The 20152-nt window shown below is 33.2% G+C and overlaps 1 protein-coding gene across 9 annotated transcripts in view; it reads left to right on the top strand.

Annotated features, from left to right (window-relative positions):
- RALGAPA1 (Ral GTPase activating protein catalytic subunit alpha 1) overlaps positions 1 to 20152 on the top strand; it is a 204608-nt gene that overhangs the window by 77606 nt on the left and 106850 nt on the right. For 4 of the 9 annotated variants that reach the window (XM_032481878.1, XM_032481880.1, XM_032481879.1 and 1 more), the window contains exons 17-21: positions 5540 to 5680; positions 12863 to 14404; positions 16150 to 16274; positions 17292 to 17508; positions 18545 to 18721. In XM_032481878.1, coding sequence (XP_032337769.1) covers positions 5540 to 5680; positions 12863 to 14404; positions 16150 to 16274; positions 17292 to 17508; positions 18545 to 18721 — 2202 coding nt within the window. The remainder of the gene's footprint in view (positions 1 to 5539; positions 5681 to 12862; positions 14405 to 16149; positions 16275 to 17291; positions 17509 to 18544; positions 18722 to 20152) is intronic. The other 5 variants (XM_032481884.1, XM_032481883.1, XM_032481881.1 and 2 more) reach the window with 3 other exon arrangements.

Genomic DNA, 20152 nt, shown 5'->3' with positions numbered 1-20152 from the left:
ATGACATTGTCCAGGTACATCCATGTTGCTGCAAATGGCATTATGTTGTTGGTTTTTATGGCTGAATAGTATTCCATTGTATAAATATACCACCTTTTCTTTATCCAGTCATCTGTCGATGGACATTTAGGCTGTTTCCATGTCTTGGCTATTGTAAATAGTGCTGCTATGAACATTGGGGTGCAGGTGTCTTTTTGAAGTAGGGTTCCTTCTGGATATATGCCTAGGAGCGGGATTCCTGGGTCATATGGTAAGTCTATTCCTGGTCTTTTGAGAAATCTCCATACTGTTTTCCACAGTGGCTGCACCAAACTGCATTCCCACCAGCAGTGTAGGAGGGTTCCCTTTTCTCCACAGCCTCTCCACCATTTGTCATTTGTGGACTTTTGAATGATGGCTGTGCTGACTGGTGTGAGGTGATAACCTCATTGTAGTTTTGATTTGCATTTCTCTGATAATGAGTGATATTGAGCAGTTTTTCATGTGCCTATTGATAATTTGTATGTCTTCCTTGGAGAATTGGTTGTTTAGGTCTTTTGCCCATTTTTGGATTGGGTTGTTTGGTTTTTTCTTATTAAGTCATATGAGCTGCTTATATATTCTGGAGATCAAGCCTTTGTTGGTTTCATTTGCAAAAATTTCTCCCATTCCATAGGTTGTCGTTTTGTTTTACTTACGGTTGTTCACTGTTAATTTCTTTAAAGAGCTTTTCCTTTGCATTCACAGCTTGGCTGCTTAGTACAAGAGGCCTAGCTTTTGGTCTGCATGGCTTTTGACAAGCCTTCCTTGCTAAACTTAATCATTTCTAGCTTTTGATTTAAAGTGAGAGATGTGTGACTCTCCCTTTCACTTGAGCACTTAGAGGCCATTGTCAGGTTATTAATTGGCCTAATTTCAAAATTGTGTCTCAAGAAATAGGGAGAGAGATGGGGAAACAGCCCATTGGTGGAGCATTCACAAAGCACACAACGTTTATCAGTTAAGTTCATTGTCATATCACATAGGCATGGTTCATGGTGCCCCGAAACAATCACTATAGTAATATCAAAGATCACTGCTCACCACAACAAATACAATAATAATGAAAAAGTTTTAAATAGTGTGAGAATTACCAAAGTGTGACACAGACACGAAGTGAGCAAATGCTGTTGGACAAATGGTGCCTGTAGACTTGCTTGATACAGCGTTTCACAAACCTTCAATTTGTATAAAAAACGCAGTATCTGTGAAGCGCAATAAAATGCTTCAGAGTGTTTTATACCATAAACAAGGTATGCCTGTATTAATTTAAAATATATATGTTCATTAGGAACAAAATAATTTAGAAATTTGAAATAACCACAGATTTACCTATAAATTTCTTAATTTACTTTTTAAACTTTGTGTCATTGTTCATTTCTAAATTTTATGACTTGTACTGGGAGAAATAAGTCATGTTGATAATATTTCTGATTTTACTTAACATTTCTCTTTTATGCAGTATTCCTTTTAATAACAAACTTGGTTCCTTTCATGTTAAAACTATCATATTATTTCCTATGACTTTGAATTACTCAGTAGAGGGATAAAATATATATAACTTTTTAAGACTAATTTAACCTAAAACAACTTTTTTTTTTTTTACTAGTAGTCTAAACTGAAGTACACACCTAATATCCTTTTAATTCACAAGGACAGTAATAAAGTGTATGGTCAAATTTACAAAGTAGTAATTTTGTTATATGATATTCAGACTTATTTTATTGGTTGCTCTGTAGGATTTTCAGAGAGGAATTCTCAGAGAATTTATCATTTATTTTACTTAAAGGCAACTTGTCTGACATTTAAAAAAAAGAATTAAACATAGCATATAATCCTTTAACCTTCAGATTATCCAGCATGGGCTGAGTAAGAAATTTTATGTTATTAATATTAAACATAAGTTTAAATTTTAATTAGAAAATTTTATTTGGATAGCATATGTAAAGTTTTGCTTATGCCAACAAATATTAAAGGAGATGCAGTGAACTTAGGAATTACTTTAAAGGAGATGCAGTGAATTTAGGACTTATTTTAGAATATATTTGTAAGAAGCAGTGTAACTTGTTTACAGTTAGGATTTAAAACTTGGTATTTAACTTCTGGAACAAATATATCTTTGCTTTTGTTTTCAGATTTTCCTCTTAGTTTATGTTTTTTGTTATTATTATTTTAATTTTTATTGAAGTACAGTCAGTTACAATGTGTCAGTTTCTGGTGTACAGCACAATGTCCCAGTAGTTTATGTTTGTTATAATGGAGGACTTAAAAAGGTATTTCTGCCAGTGCACACACTTGAGTACTTAATTATAAATAGGGAGAAATATGTGTAACTTTTTAGAAATGAGAAAAAGCAGGAGTTGCCCTCCTCCTGTATATTTTATATGCTTTTGTATGCTTTTAGTGATCCATTGCATTTGCTGTCCATGAATTTCTTAAGCCACATGGGAACTCTTTAGGGAAGGTTATAGTTTTTGATATAGTATGTGTATTTTATGGTCCAAGATGAATTTATGGGAAGGTACATCTATTTTCCTTTGTTCTTTTTTTTTTTTTTTTTTTTTGAGAGGAGTAAAGATAAGAAGCTTTCAGAAATTGACATGCTTATAGGTTTGAAAATTTGTTTTTGCTTCTTGATATTATTTTTCAATACTACCCTTCCATCTACATAAAGCACATTACAGATTTGAGATCACTGCTGCTTACGGCTTAGAAATAAATGCAGCAGTAGGAATTTCAGTGGCTTTACAGAGATTCTCTGATCTAAACTTTAGATTAGTAAATCCCCCCAAATCCCAGTAGCTAATCCATTGTAAATCATTCTGTAGTGTGGATTGCACAACTGTGAGGCACTTGACTGATTTCCAGGTATGCGTAAAGACCTGCAGTACAGTAACAAATGGAGGGGTTCTTTTTTATTTTTATTTTAATTTTTTTTGCTATTACTCTTTTCTGTTTTTTTTAATTGAAGTATAGTTAGTTATAATGTGTCAGTTTCTAGTGTACAGCCTAATGTTTCAGTCATACATATATATAGATATAGATATATTTGTTTTCATATTCTTTTTCTTTATAGGTTACTATAAGATATTGAATATAGTTCCCTGTGCTATACAGAAGAAATTTGTTTTTTATCTATTTTATACAATAGTTGTTAGTATTTGCAAATCTCAGACTCCCAATTTATCCCTTCTCACTCTGTTTCCCTGTGGTTACTATAAATTTGTTTACTATGTCTGTGAGTCTGTTGAAAAATTCATTTAGAATCATATCCCAAACTTACACCATTGTGATTATGGTAAAAGTCCCAAGGGAAATGCCCAAGCTCTTTCTTCAGGTTGATGGTGGGAAAGAAGGAACAGAAGAATTGTTATCGCCAAGGAATTATCTAACCCAGGGGGGAAAATCAAGAAAACTTGTAATTCATCTGTGGAATTGAAAATTTGATTCAATTTAGTTTTAAAAGAAATATCTCTAAAAATCACATCTGATTATAACTGTAGATGGTATTTTACCTTTTGTATTAATGAGCAGACTTCAAGTTTTACCTGTATATTTGTGTCTGTGCTCTAATAAGTTTTAATGAAGGATTATCTAGAAGTCAACTTTTATTTCAAATTGTATTATAAAATTATTGGTCACTTTCACAAGAAGGAGAAGAAGCTAGCAGGAAAACAAGAGTATGGCCAGATTCTGACATTTTGTGTATGGCTTCAATTTTAAAATACACTTATCTTTAATATATTACATGGGAAGTCATACATTGAAGACAGGTTGCCATTTTCTTAATATAGTCCAACCTTCCATGTTTTTGCTGCACGTAAATTTACGTAAAAGCTGCTCTTAAGGAATCTTTATTTTGCTAACATTTGTAAATGTCGGGGTGAGGGGAATCTCTATCCTTTTTCAGTAATTATGACGTTTAGTTTTTGGTTAATAATTTTTTTTATTTTCCCCTCTGTGTATTCACAACTGAAACTTTTGCTTTTTTTTTTTTTCCAAAATACTATGCTGCACCAAATATGAATACTTGTTCAGTAGAGATTTTTTTGAGCTTGTGTGTGCCAGGCACCAGAGATATAAAGATAAGAAGATACAATTTTTGCCTTTGAAAAGTTGGGAGGCTGACATGTAAAACATACTGTCTGTTAAAAATAGATTGTAAGCTTTGTAAAAGCAGGAATTCTTGTTTAAGTAATTGCTGTATTGCTAGTAAGTTAATTATGTGAGAGAGTCTTAAAAGCTTCAGAGATGAGATGACATTTTGAGTATGGAGGAGTGTCAGGAAGAAAAGAAGACCAAATATATTATGAACTCACAAAACCATTTTGTTGTGAAGGGTCATGCAGTTTTCAAGAAATAGTATAAAATTCTGTGTGGCAGCAACCTAGGAGAACAGTAGGAGGAGACGAAGTTTCAGGGACCGGCTCAGGGATTAGGCATCAGGGAACTAGCTGTTTCTAGTAATCAGGAAAACCTATGATTTTGAATTCATAGTAACATTCAAATATATATGTATATTTTTAACCAATGTCATTATTACACCAAATATTATGCAATATTGTTTCTTTTAAGTTCTCTATTCATACAAACCTTCATTTACTCAAGAATCCCTAAACTGAAAGATAAGTTAAAAATGTGGGAAGTATAAACTTGATTATTAATTTATTTCTGAGTGTGTCAAAATTTGTCTTTAATTTTGTGAACTGTTGACTTTTTAAAAGAAATTATCAAATACAACTACAAATGAAATTTTTAGAAATTAATCTAGTTTTTAAGTGTTTATCTTTAAAAATTTAAGTTTGTATATAATATACTTAAGATTTGAATACGCATAAACTTATTTTTCTCAATAACTTGATTCCTCACGCTGATTGTAAGTTCTATTTTCTGTAAATGTTTCTACTTAAAAGTTTTTAATTATGCTATTAACTTTAAATAGATACTGATTTGATCAAGCATTCTTCTTCTACCAGGAACAAATACTAACCATGAGGTTCAATCCTCTAGATTATGAATAAAAGTCTCTAAAAAGACCTTTGAGTGACTTTGAAACTTTTTAGGGAAGAGTGTGAAAGTAGGAATTTGTTCTTGGAATTCAGCTTCATTAAGAAGAATGACTCAGAGAAATGCTTAAATATGGTACCAAAAATTTCTTTGAATTAATAATATTGAGTTCTTTTCAACGTTTCCATTCAATGAACTTTTCAACCTTTGGTTTTAAGAACATAGTGCTAATTAAAGTGTCTGCTGTTTTTAGTTCTATACCATTGTAACTGCTAATAATAAAAAGCATTTTCCTGCTTTACACCAAAAATTTACATTCAGAATGTCATGTGTGTTCTCTGATTTCTTTTCTTACAGCTTGCCAGTATTTGCTGTGCTGAAATGTTTTAATTTAAGATTTCCTTCCTTTGTATCTTTTAGTTTTCTCTGTTGCTGCTTTTTCTGTGACACAAGCCTTTCATTATAGTCACTCTTCTTTTTTCCTTCCCCACTTCTTTCTTTTCCTTTTTTAAAGCCATGAGAAGCCGATCCATTGGTGAATGTGCTCTGCCATCGGCGTATATACGCAGTGCTAAAAGTGCTCCTGTTCTGATCCATACTTCCAAACCCTTCTTGCCTGATATTGTTCTCACTCCCCTTTCTGATGAGCTTTCAGGTAGTGCCACCTCTGCTAATTTCTGCACCACCTTTTTCACTTTTTAATCCTTCTGCTTTCAAATTTTGCTTAATCAAATGAACTCTTCAGAGTTAATTTCTTTGGGGGAGGTGTGGGAAATCGGGGAAGTGGTTGAGAAATCAACATTTTGAGTTATTTGAACTCTAATGCTATCCTTGCCAGTTCATTCTGGAAGTGCTCAGTTTAGTGCTGTGCCAATGACCGATATTTTGGATTGTAAATGGATGGAGTTTTGCTTGTTTGTTTGTTTATGTTTGTTTTTTTTCTTCCTAGGTGGTTAAAAGAAGTAGTAATGTATATTTTTAATGTCATTATACATATCTCACAAAAGATGACTTGGAAGATAATAGTGAGAGCCTTGACTTTTAATTTCCCACTATTTTGACTAACAATATGGTAAATCTTGAATAATGTGTTCTCCATTATCTATAATAATGGAACTTAAGCCAGAGAAATCAATAATCAAGAAAAGTACATAATCTAAAAGTTGCTTTGGAAATAAATCTTTGTATTTATATTACATTACAATAGTATATAGAATTCTAAGAACTCAACTCATTTTTAAACCAAGCGAAGAAACCATTCTGTGAAGCCCCAAATTCTAAGGACCTCAAAAGCTGCTCAGCTTTCCAATTTTGCCTCAGGTCCTAGGTTTCTAGTACTGGGATGGTCTGCTCTTCAACAAGGCTTAATTAACATATAATAAAATGCATGGTTCCTGGGTTGGGTTCAGTGAGTTTTAAGAATTATACATACCCCTATCAATTTTTACCACAAACAAAACATGGAATTTTCCATTACCACCCAAATTCCCTAGTGACACTTTCCACTTAGTAGCCCCCACCCCAGAAATTTTTTTTCTTTTTAAAAAAATTTTTGTATTAGTAAAATCATATGATGCCTTGTCTTTTAGACAGACGCAAACTTGTGTTGAATACAACAGAGGTGATGGGGTGCTGGCCCTCGCATTGTCCAAAATTCATATTTAACTTTAAAGTAGACCCTCCATTTCTGTGCTTTCACATGGGCAGATTCAACCAACCACTCATCACGTAGTTCTGTAGTAGTGGAAATGTGCAATGCAAACCCATGGGCCAACTGTACTTACTGTACAGAAAGTGCTGGCTCAGAGAAAGTTATTTGTGCATTCTTCTGTGCTTTCCTATCACTCTTCTTAGGAATGTTTCCCTGATGTTGCGACTTTTGGTGATGTTGCTGGGTTTTTTTTTTTTTTTTTTAACAACATATCCCGGTATCCTTTCAGTTTCTAATGGATTGTAGGTTTATGCGAGGGAAAGTGCATTTTTATTAATAAGGTTATTTCAGATGAAGTCCCTTCCACCATCCCTAATCCCATTAATATCAGATTTCTCCCAAACGAAGGTGGGGTATATAGTCGGAAATTAAAAACGAAAATAAACTACATAAAAGAAAAAAACTGTTTTGCAAGTTTTCTCTCTCCCCCTGATGTGAGCAGGCTTAACTGAACTCAAGAATAATTAATTATTTCCTAGGTGCATCATCTAAATCAAGAGTTAGGGTTTCTGTAACTACTTCACCAATAAAACAATGAACATGAGCATAGACAATCACTCTAGCTTTTGGTTAGAAGTAGAGTTTTCCAGAAAAATATTTACTTGATACTCTTGAATAGTTATGGGGTAAAAAGAAATTCCTTTTATGTTTGTTTATTTTAACAATCTGCAGTTTCTAAAAATAGACTGAGTTTTCAAAGTACTCTATTTTTATCCAGCCCTTTTTTCTCCTCCACTATTCTTGGTTGGATGTCCATTCAACCTGCTTTGTTGTGAGTGTGACGCTGTATATCTGTAGATAGATTAAATTAGTTGGATAGCTGAATATCCTTGAAGAGTTTTTCTTAAGCTCTAGGGACTATTCCAAGGGCATAGATACTATGTCAGTAACATTAACTCTTAACATCAGACTCATCTGATGTCAAAAAATATTTTTTTCCCAGGCTCCTGTCTCAGGTTTTGATAGAATATCCTGGGGATTGCAGAAGCATCTAACTTCATTTTTTAAAGTTCTGTAAGTAGCGCGCTGGTGTCTGGGCGAGCACATTTTCCCTGTCCTTTCTCCTCACTGGATTGTACTTTTACACATCTGGGAGCCCAACCTAGCAGTCCTTATTTTTTCTGATAAACAGAGAGAAGCCAGAAATCTCAGTAATTGTTCTTAAGCAAATTAACTTTTACTGCAAAAATAATACTTTAATGACAGAAGGGATATAAAAGAACATAAACATGATGAGTAACTGACTTTTGCAACTGTTTCTTCTTATTTTCTAGTTAAGTACTGTGGGTTTCTCACCGTTGTTAAGTTTACAGACCTACTTTCTTCCAATTAGTTTTCAAAACTGCTAATTTGTGTGCCATATTTCGTAGTGTTAGACTCTAGTCTGTCTAGGCCATATTACAAAGTCTGCTAATGTTATTAACAATGCTTTATTATTTGAATTGAGCACTGTAGAGCAAAATATTTTTATCTTTCTACTTCTGTTTTCTGAGTATTAGGAGAAAGAAGATGCTATCTCTCATGTCCCATATGGTTCCTAGAGTCTGCCTAATAAGGAAGAAAATTTTTCTATCTCTGATCATACAAGTAGGCCCTTTACATAATCAAGGAATTTATTTCTTCTTGTCATCAATATATGAAAGTAATTTTATAGGTTTTCCACCTAAAAACCCAGCAGATTCTAACATACTTCTAAATTAGATTTCTTTTTTCTGAAATAATTTGTGTTAATTTTTTTAAAAGTCCATCTCAAAAATTTGAAGCTCACCTAAACATGACATTATATAATATGTTTATAAACAAATAAAACAGTATAATTTTCTTATCATAAAAAATATATTGGTCATTTGTCTGTTTCTAGAATTTAAGAGTTAGAAGGGTAAAAATAGAAAATAGTTTAGTGGTTTAAATTTAGTGGTCTAAAATTAAAATTATTTAAGCTTCTTTTATTGCTTTTTAGTCTCTTCTTATGATTTCAATAATATGGATACTGTTTTGAATTACCTACAAATTGAACATCTAGTCTTAAAAAGATGTAGAGCTTTTTACTAGCCTCTGCTGATAATAAAATTGGAAATATAGATACTGTGTAGTTCTTAACTTACCTTGAAGGTCCATTGCCATTGTAGCCCAAATAGGCAAAAAAAATTTTTTTTTAATTAGATAAAAGACATTGGCATTTCCTTTAGGTAATTCCAGAGAAAACTTAAGCTTCAGAATGGCATCAGTTTCTCCATAAACAAATATAAGTGATTTTATGGATTCAAGAGCTGTAAAAATGTTATTACTGATAGCTAATGTTTGTGATTGACCGAGAATAGAATTTAACTTCGGTAAAAGGGATTTTAGCACTTTATTCTGTACCTTGTTTTAGAATTTATTAAAATTTTCTAGTGGTATGTTACTATTATACCTTGATGGATTTTTTTCCCTGAGAAACTAGCTTGATATGTTACTAGTTAGCAGCTATTAATTTTTAATATAAAAGACATACTTCTACCAGTATTTATTGAGCCCCTACTATGTGACAAGAGCTATTTCAAGCAGTGGAGATTTTGTAATGTTAATATAAACAAAATCATGAAGAAAGGTAAATTCCAGTGGAAAGAATTTTTTTTACATGTTACAAGCTGATATTACACTTTAGTTTACAGCTTATCCTTTGAAATAGCAAAGAAAACTTTTCTTTGAAACAGAACATTCAGAAAGAACTAGTTTTTAATCCAGAAATAATTTCCATCACTTTCATGCTAAAACATTATTGAGCAAATTCAGAGATAAAACTTGACATTTCTAGTACTTTGTGTGCTCTGTAGGGAGGCATTTTCTCAGTGTACAAGTTTTTTTTGTTTTTGTTTTTTGTTTTTTTTTGGTTAAATTTCTTGTTTTGCTCAATCAGTGGTTACTGATACCTCAGATTAAAATAATTTCATTAGAAGCTGCTGTTGTTCCAGGTAAAATATAACCAGCATAATTAAATAGTTTTGAATGCTGTTTCTATTTTAACCTGATGTCACCGTTATTTTCAGCAATCCAATACAAAGTTTGTCCATTGTGTTCTGTATAATTTACTAATATTTGTATGTGACTCAGTTTTGATTTCTAAGATTCTTATCTTTATAAAGGTAAATCACTGCTGCTTTATAATTTTTTAATATAATTAATTTTTACCAATTTAAGATATTAATGAATTATTTCATGAATATATATTATTCAAGATTAAGACCATGAACCAATTTTTACCTTACTTCAAATCCTAGCTCTCCACCTTCTAGCTGTGTAACCTCAGGCAAGTCAATTAAATAGTTTCTTCATCTATAAAATGGAAATAATAACACCTATTTCATGAGGTTATTGTGACGATTAAATGAGTTAATATGTATAAGATGCTTAAAATGCTTAGCATGTGGAAGAGACTAGGCAGTTGGCCCTTTGTGTCTGAGGTTGGTTGAATCTGTGTATATCTGCAGCTATGGAGAGCCAACTGTATTCACTGTACTAGGTCATTTTATATAGGAGACCTGAATGCCCGTGGATTTTAGCATCTGTGGGGGCTCCTGGAACCAGTCCCCATGGATACAGAAGAATGACTTACATGATTTAGCTATCATTTAGTCTTTTTCTTCTTAACAAAGTTCAAATATGTTTCTTTAAATTTAAGGCTTATTAAAGTCAATTATGTGTAATTCATGTGCTGACTTTGATTTCCTGTCAGCAGTTATCCTCTTTGATTTTATGCAATTAGTATTGTCATATGCCTGTGTAAGAACTGTATTTAAACCTTAAAACTTTCAAAAGTTTTTTGTTTAAATTCTCTGAACAGTACATTATTGATAGAAAAATATCGTGTTTTTTTTTAACTTCTTGCCCTCTTAAACTTGGAAGTTTTTTAGGTATTCTTATATGTTAACGGAAGTTTAGGGGAAAAAACACTTAGTCTGAAATAATGATTAAATTTGCTAATCTACAAGGTGAGGACTAAGTTTGGGAGAAAAATTCCTAAAAAGACAACTTCACAGTAATCTTTCCTGGCTTTAGAATAGAAAAATGAAATACCGGTAAAGGAACTAAAAATTAAAACTAATATTCTACTTTTTCCCTGAAGTTTATATATTTGTTAGTCTCACAAATTAGGTTTTAAGATCTTGAATTTGAATTTGCAGCTGATAAAATTCCAACTATAAAATTCTTAAGAATTTTTATAGAAGAGTTATATAATCTTTATCCTTTGTTGAGTCTTATTAAAATATTTTGTGGAAAGAAAGTAGAGTGCATGTTGAATGTAGTGTCTAGACAGAAGTTCTTATGATCTATTATGGGAGATAAACCAGAATACTTAACATTCGTCAATATGCATTAGTTACCTACTGCAATATTAAATAATGAGTATAAATGTATAAATGTGAAGTTTTGAGGAAATGCTTTGTTTTTCATTTAGAACAATTTCTAAGTGGAGTTTATGAAGTAGAAAACCAACATCAGTTTTTTAAAGTATTATATTCTCTTCAACTTAATGATGAAAAGAAGCTGTTTCAGATTTATCCAGATATTTTGTATTTAACCTATGTCGAGAATCTAAATGTGTATCTTCAGGAATGTAGTGCAATCTCAGCATATTACAAACTTCTCTCGATCTGAACTTAGTATAAGGTGACTCCTTTTGGACCTCATACAAAGAAGGTGATGCAGACTAGCCTCCTTTAATCCATTGCATAGATCCTGAGAATATTTTTACTTATTATCCCCATTTGATAAATGAGGAAATTGTGGTCTCAGAGTCTAGAATAAGAAAACCAAGTTTTAGACCTAGCACCATCAATAAATTTATTTGTGATCTTGGATAAGTCAGTTTTACCATGGATCTAAATGTGTTCATTTTTATTGTTCAGTTAGAGTTTTGTTACTTACAATTTTTGCGTTACAAACCTAATGAGTAACAACATCTGACTTTTTGACTCTTTGTCCTTTTTTCATTGTATTTTCTTGACTTCTGAAAGAAAATTTTCACGTTATTTCTAGGTAACATTAAAGGCCATGATGGATTCATAGACACTGTATTTTACTTCTAAACTTTCTAATTTGTATATATGTCTACAGTTAAATAGTACTTCACATTTTGATTTTCAATTTCTTAAATATTTTTGAGGGTTTACCACATACTTAGCACTTCAGGCAGCAAAAACAGTGCCGTGACATTGTACACCAAGCCTGCTTCTCAGACTTCATAGTTACAAATTTGAGAGTGTCTTCATCTCTTTGGGCCAGTTTCCAGTGAGAAAGTTACTAAATTAGGTAACCTGTGATGTCCATTTTGACTCTAAAATCTTTAATTCTTTAAAAGAAATACCGTGGACATAGGTACTATTTTTAGGGTTCATTGGTTGTTTAATGGAATGGGCCATTGATAGGCAGAGAAAGTTTCTTCCTGGTAGATTTAATGGTGTTTGTATCAGAAACAAAAAGGTACAGTTAATTTTTTTAGCAAGGTATTGATTTTATTTGGTAGGATGAATAGGTTTTAATAATATAATAAAGTAAAACACCTCAGTGGAAGAGATAAATAGTTTCCTGACAAAGAGAACTTCAGGTAGAAGTTGGAGGTTTCTATTTGTAATATGTGATCAGTTATAAGCAAGATTTGAAGAAAAGACGATGCTTCTTGGCTGGTAAAGAAGGAAACAGGAATTTATGAGACCCTGTAAGATCCTACAATGAAATATTTAGATCACCTTTTTTGTGATAAGATCTACTTATTCTGCTTGAAACTTAAATAAGTAGGAAAAGTTGAATAGCAAGTTTGAATTGCTTGATTTATTGGCACAGCTCTATCTTGAATTGCACTTCCAAATGTTTCATTACCTCACTGTCTGTTTCTGTGCATGTTAACATTTTAAAATGTATTCTGGTAGTTTTCTAATTCATTTATACTACATGCTATGTTGGCTTGTGCCCATATCATTTTTTAAAAACAGATTCCTATTTGTAATAGATTTTCTTTCATTGAGCTTACAAAAGAATCTCAAATTTTTTTACTTTTAAGCATATGCTTAGGGTGTGATTGAAATGAATAATTACTTTTCATATTCATATAGTGCCTACTCTATGTAATTTTTCTGTTTTTTACAGATATTGATGATGCTCAAATACTTCCCCGTCCAACTAGGGTCAGACATTTTTCACAAAGTGAAGACACTGGAAATGAAGTTTTTGGTGCTTTGAATGAGGAGCAGCCATTGCCTCGAAGTAGCAGCACTTCTGATATCTTGGAACCATTCACTGTTGAACGAGCCAAAGGTGCAGTTCCTGTCATTGACAGTTCATCCCGTCATGCGCCAAGCTTGCAGAGTTCCACAGAGGCTTCTTCAATAACTAGATCCACTGAAAGCCACATCACTGATACTCATAGTAGAGAGTCTTCTCTGGAAGTTGGTGATAGCATATATGACCATCTTTGTCACTTAATAGATCCAGTAGAACTTGCAGATTCAGCTTTTGAACAAATCCAGTACATTGACCTTGAAGGAGATGATGATCTTCTTTCCTCCCTGAAAGAATATTTTAAGGAAAACCAGGAAAATCATAGTAAAAACGAGTTAGGTAAAGATGCAGCTTCGCAGGAACTGATTATTGCAGTAAATAGGGATGAACAATCATCCTTAGATAAATTAGAATACATAGATCAGGAAAGTAAATCAGAAAATATCACTTCGTTTGTTGGAACTCCTGAAAACATACAATTTCAAAAAGAACCAAACTCAGCTGTCTCCATGAGTAATATTGCAACCAACCAGTTAGACAGCTTTATGAGAACAAAAACTTCTGAAAAATGTAAACAGCTAAACAGTGATAAACAGTCATCGGAACCTAGTTCAGATAGCCCTTGTGATAAAGAAAAGAGGAAACATCTGTATAGACAAACAGCCACAGAGTTAGATGCCTGTGTAGATACAACACTAGGTGAAAAGGTTAAGGGTGTGCAAATTAATGAAAAAATCACTGTCCCACATGTTATGCATGCCAAGAAAACTACACTAAAAGCACCTGTTAACCGTAGAATGCCTCATGTTACAAGCACTAGCAAGCTTTCTCCAACTAAAAGGAGCTTGTCTGAAACAGTAACTCACAGAGCCAAAATCATGAAAATTGCTACTAAAAAACGAAATAGTGTTCATGTTACTTTTAGACCATCTACTGAGTCAGTTCAGTTTTACAATCCTCTGGAAAACAAGGAGGCTCCATGGAAGATGAGACTGCGGAAGCTCAGTGGCTTTAGTAGTAGCAGCAGTAGTAGCACCAGCAACCCCCACACCAGCTCAAATAGTGTCACAGAGCTGGTAAAACCTGGTGTGTACAGGCCTCTAGATACAGTTAGTGCGGCATCAGTAAGTAGTAAGACAGTTAAGGAATCTACAGAGATTCCCACCGTCATTTTACAGAAAGAAGGAATTGCAAGTAGTCAGTCAGGTAGTCAGAGTACTCTTAGGTCATCAAGTCATGAGGCAGGACTACAGCAGGGCTCCCTGGGTGGCGTTTATAAAACTGTTGTACATGCTCTTTCGAAGCCGAAGGCAAATGTTTCCCCACAGAGGCAGAACAGAATGCCACCAGAGGCTCCACTGAGGGATCTGTACAGTCATGTAATGGGCTATTTTGGAAGGAAAGCTGCAGGTGAGCACTAACAGTGTGCAGAGCGCAAAAGGAGAAAGACAGCACCAGTTTGGCTTAATGCAACTGAAGCAAGCTATAAGCAATCAAAAAGCTTTGGGATGGTCACTGCTTTCTCTCTGTTTGGTTATGCATGCGCCTTTTCCCAGCTGTATTTTTCCCAGCATAAAATGTTTATTTAAATTACTAATTTCCCTTATAAAGCATTTAGTTAAACCTCTTTGCTGCTGAACAAGATAGGAAAGAGGGAGATACGGGAAAATTTTAATGACCTTCCAAAGGCTATCTAAATCAGATATTTTTCTGAGTGTATACTACATGAACCTTGAAATTAAGTTTACCGAGGAGTTGGAATACTTTCTCCCCTGCCTGCCTATAGTTTACATTTAAAAGGTCCCCAGCTATATACATAATTGGGTTCATTATTTTTACTGCTATTTATTTGGTTTTATTATTTTCTTGGTAGAAAACTACTCTGACATTGTATAACATAATGGAAACCAAGCATCTACATTTTTACTTGACTATCATTAAAGAGGAAATTATTTCTTAAATCTCAAAGTGGATTTAGTTACTTTTCATTTAAGCCATTTCCAAACAAGCTGTAGGCTTTTTAGTTTTGCATTCATTTGTATAGAATGCAAGTTACATCCGTGAAACACTTATCATTACTTTCTTTTTTCTGAGATTTTAGATGTGCATAAAGGTTTCATGGTAGCCAATCATGATTTAAATATGGAACCTCTATGGACAGATTACAGAAAGCAAGATTATGGTAACTGTTTTCTCTTATCTTGGTTCAAATTTAAAATAACTTTACAGTTATAGAAAATTAACTTTCAGCAGTAAGGTAGGTTTTGATTTTATTTGTTTAACACGGTTTTGTTAGCATGATTAACAGAACGCTGCATCTTGCATTGAGCCATTAATGCCACTTGAGGGCAGTATTTCACAGCTGAGCAAAGCCTGGCCAAGTAATATAAAGATAATGGTATTTTACAATGAGTTCCTGACCAGTGTGTTTTCTTAACCTGAAATGCTTTGTAGTTCATTAGAAGTATAAACAGTGCTGATTTTCCTTTAGTTGCAGAGGAGTCACCTTTTTAACAGCATAATAGTTAAATACCTTATTTTCTGTAAGTTAGTTTCCCAAGTTTGAAACTTTCTTGTTAATGTGAATCATAATGTAGTCATTTAAAAAAATAAAAATAATTATTGTGGGTTTTTTTTAAACAAAAACCTTTGTGGAAATAAAATCTTTTTTTAAAGCAATAAAATTAGATTTTGTAGCGAATAGAAGCATTATGTCAAAATCAAAGAATTTTAATTCATAAATACCTCAACTTAAACTCAAGGGATCTATTCCTTGCACGTATTCTTTGGGGAAAAAGGAATTATAAATTATTAAAGCTCCAAATAGAAGCATAGAGCAGGAAGAAAGAAAAATATACCAGTTTCTTTATAGGCAATATTAACCTAACTCCAACTAGTGCTTATCTATAAGCTTTCTTTGCTGTTTAAGGTCATACTGAAGATTGACTAACATCTGCTTAGTTAAATAAAATAAATATCAATTTACTAATTCTTGAAATTAAATCTAAAAGGAGAGAAATTATTCTTTAATGCATGTTTGGCAAATAATTGATATGGCATAGGTAATTTGTTTTGGCTGTTTTTTTATTTGTTTCAAATTTAGAAAATGCAGTTAAGTCTTTCCTCACTATATATAGTTATTTATTTATTTTTAGTCAATAAAGAGGACATGAGCTCAAAACTGCCCCCTCTTAATAGTGATATTGGCAGCAGCAATGCTAATGTTCCTGATCTGATGGATGAGTTTATAGCAGAACGACTTCGAAGTGGTAATGCCTCAGTAAGTGTTATTTTATTTATTTGGTTTTAGAGAGGAGGGTAGAGAAACTAAAAGATACATACTTATGTACGTGTATGTGTATGTAATATATTCAAATTAGCCTTCCCCTGAAATTTAGCCCTTTTTTGAATTAATACTTTAAAATTATATTTTTATGATATTTTTATCTGAAGATTTAAAACAAGCCAGCTTATGGTTTTGATCAGGGTGAATGATTGGAGTCCCTGTTTGCTCAGCTACTTAGATATAAGCCACTACCTTCCTAGTTCTTCTATTTTTCATCTTGCTCTTAGGTTACTCTGATGCCTGCTGTCAGCGCTCAGCAGGAAGTGTTAACATAGGAGGATAGGAGGTCTTCTGGTCCAACTCCCATAGTTTTGACAGCATAAACATCAGTTGCTTAATCATTCCGGATAACTTTGGAATAGATGTTCAAGTTATCATTCAGTATTAGAATTATGGCAAAATGAAAATACAAGCAATTTTATTCCTAATAAAGCTTATTTGTTAAGGAAAGATAAATATATGTAGAATTGCTTTTTTTTAATGAAAGTATTCCATTTGGATTTCAGTTTATCTTTAGTGAAAATGTGTAGCTCCATTACATTTTTTTTTTAGTTTTTTTCTTTAAGTGGGAAAAAAGTAATATAGTCATTATAGAGTGACATCTTTGCCATCTTTCTTCCCTCCATTATCTCTTCCATTTGCTTCTTTTTTTTCTATTTGATTACTTTGCTCTTTCCACTGTCTTAACTTAATGACTCTGTGGATCCTTTTGAGGCTTCAAGGTCTTGGGCCCAGCACATATGGTATTTGGGTCTTTGCTTTAGGCAGACCAACAGTAGTTCAGGCTCCAGCTCCATATAGTTATATACTGTTCAGTCAGTGTTTCTTCTGCCTACTTTATGTCCTAAATTTCAACAATTATTGTGATGATTGTCTTGGAAATTAAAGATTTCAGACTTAACAAAAATTAAAAAAAATTTTTTAATGATGTAATGTTTTTTGAATTTTTAGACTATGACAAGAAGAGGAAGTAGTCCAGGCAGCCTCGAAATTCCCAAAGACCTCCCTGATATTCTAAACAAGCAGAGCCAAATGCGCCCTATTGATGACCCAGGTGTACCCTCAGAATGGACTTCTCCTGCCAGTGCAGGGAGCAGTGATCTTATCAGCTCAGATAGTCATTCGGATTCTTTCAGCGCTTTCCAATATGATGGCCGAAAATTTGACAGCAAGTATCTTTTTCTGTTTGAGTGATACGGTTTTTTGTTCATTGTTTTCTGTTCCAGGCTAACTTATGGATCACATAACCATCACCTTCCTTTCTAACTTTGCTTAGGGGTTCCTACATAAGTATTTTGATTTCATTTTTCAGTGAAATTCCAGAAGAATTTTTAGGGAATCACTTCAAGTTGAGACCACTTTATTTTGCCAACTAAAAACATTAAAAAACAAAACAAAACACTGTCCTTTCATAAAACATGATATTTTAAGATCAGACATGTAGAAAGGAAGAGTTAGGATGGACTTGATATTAAAGTACAGTCATGGTTATGAGATGGCACTATTTCATGCTGTCTTATTTGGAAACCACTACCTAGTTGTGGTCAGTGCTTCAGAATATCCAGCATAGTTATGTTCAATGCTGCATTACCTAGAACCCTTCTTGAATAATTGCTTCATGTTAAAATGACATCAGTGGTATTAAGCTAGTACATAGCTTTTCTGCTGTAATTCTGTATTTGTCAGTCAGTGAAGGGTACCAAAATTTTAAAGAAGAATGTCAAAGGCTTGGGAACCAAAGTTGTGTAGTGCTAGGAGATTCTTTGGAGAACTGTACGTTTCTTGCCCTCATGGATAGTATACTATTGTGATCTCGGACTGAAAATAGGATTTAAGAGAAAAATGACTTTTACCATATATGTGCCATTTTTATTATATATACCTCTTCTAAGGATTATAAAACTTGACAAGCAGTAAGTGTATTTCCAGATATCAGAAAATATGGATAAGAATAGTGATGATGTATCATATATCTGTCTTTTATCGTTATTGTTGTTAATAATAGGCTATAAGGACCTTTAAAATTTTATTTCTAATTGTAAACTTCAAAGTGTTAGCATGATTTACACTTGCCTGAGTGGTATGTAAATAGAATAGATTTAGGGGGAATGTTCATGTTTTATCATTTTGCTGAAGTAGCTGTCTCTTGTAAATATTTTTGTTTTGTAATTGGAATTTCTATACACTAGCATTTCTTCCGATAGATTTTGGCTTTGGAGCTGATACCGGGGTTGCATCCTCTGCTGATGTGGATTCAGGTGCTGGCCATCATCAGAGTGCTGAAGAACAAGAAGTGGCTAGTCTCACTACACTTCACATCGATTCTGAAACAAGCAGTCTTAATCAACAAGCTTTCTCTACTGAAGTTGTGACAGTTACTGGTAAAGTTACTTAAGGGAATGTATTCCTAAAATGCATTTTTTAAGCCACCAAGAACCTTTTCAGAATTTTATTTGATAGATTTAAATATTACTTGTTACTGTTTAAGTATTATTTTTTTCACTCCTCTTTATGTAACAATGGAGGAAAAGAAAATTAATGTAAGAGTTTCTTGACCTGGAGTCCACATGGATAAGTTTCAAGGAACTCTATGAACTCTATGCAAAATTTTGTACATGTTTGTACCAGAGCATTTCCTGCAATGATTTTTAAATAGCTAAGCAAAACAGAGAGAACTATTGTACTATATCTTTTTCATTGACTTTCAGAGTCAGCCTAGATTTTTATAGATGTTTTTGGCAAAATATTTATTACTGAAAACATAAAGCACACTGACTAAAAGAAGGCCTTTTTTTTAATGTCCTAATATTCTGTATTTATACAGTAAATTATGCTTCTCAGCAACTTTTTATGTGTGTTCAGTTCCGACAATACTATGACACGTGGGTTCCAAGAAACTGAGTAGGAAAATGAAGGGTCACATTATCACAAGGGTTGACAGTGACCAGAGGGAGACTGAGCAGCTAGTGGCCCATATTTCAAGAGGGCCAGTGTGTAATCCAGATTCACTCTGATTCCCATTGTAGTTTGATGCCCTTTGATGGATGATGGATGAAATATCAGTAGGGTGGTTTTTGCATCCTCTGGTTGGCTGGAACTTATAAGACTGGAGCAGTGATGTCTGCATGTCTGAGTTAGGCACATTTCCCCAGCCAAAAAAAAACAAAAGAAATTTGGCCAGTGAAATACTCAATAGGCAGAAACCCATCCTCTGTTTTCACATCCTGCCTCTTCTTTTCCACATCTTTTCTGTCAGAGGATGAGTAAGAACTTTGGCCTGCCCCATTGCATAATAAGGGCTTAGTGGAAGACAGGAGCCAGTTGGGTTGGATCCACATTCCTATTATTACAGAATTTAAATTACTCAAAGAGAAATACTAGAGAAAATTCTTATTTTACAATAAACACCTTTTACTGTAGTTGTCCTTAAATTTAGATGAAAAGATACTCAACATTACTAGTAATCAGGGAATGTAGATAAAATCCATGAGATACCCATTTCTAAGTATTTATTTCAGAATTTATTTCAAAATTCATGACAGCATTATTCACAGTGGCTTAATTGAAAACAGCCCAAATATCCATTAACCAGTGAACAGATAATCAGACTGTAAAATATTCATTCATTAAATATCCATGGAATAGTACTCAGCAATAAAAAAAGAATTAAATGTTAATATATGCAAAACCATAGCTGACTCTCAACATGCTTTTAAATGAAAGATGTCGAGGCTAGTGGTGTTAGTACCATATAGCACTGAGCAAATTTCTCTTCTGACTTGCCTCAAGACTGAAGTAAGTGAGACAAAGTA

The sequence above is a fragment of the Camelus ferus genome, chromosome 6, assembly GCF_009834535.1.
Source record: "Camelus ferus isolate YT-003-E chromosome 6, BCGSAC_Cfer_1.0, whole genome shotgun sequence".
Classification (NCBI taxonomy): domain Eukaryota; kingdom Metazoa; phylum Chordata; class Mammalia; order Artiodactyla; family Camelidae; genus Camelus; species Camelus ferus.
The sequence above is the reverse complement of the archived record's forward strand: the minus strand, read 5'-3'. Positions and strand labels throughout refer to the sequence as shown.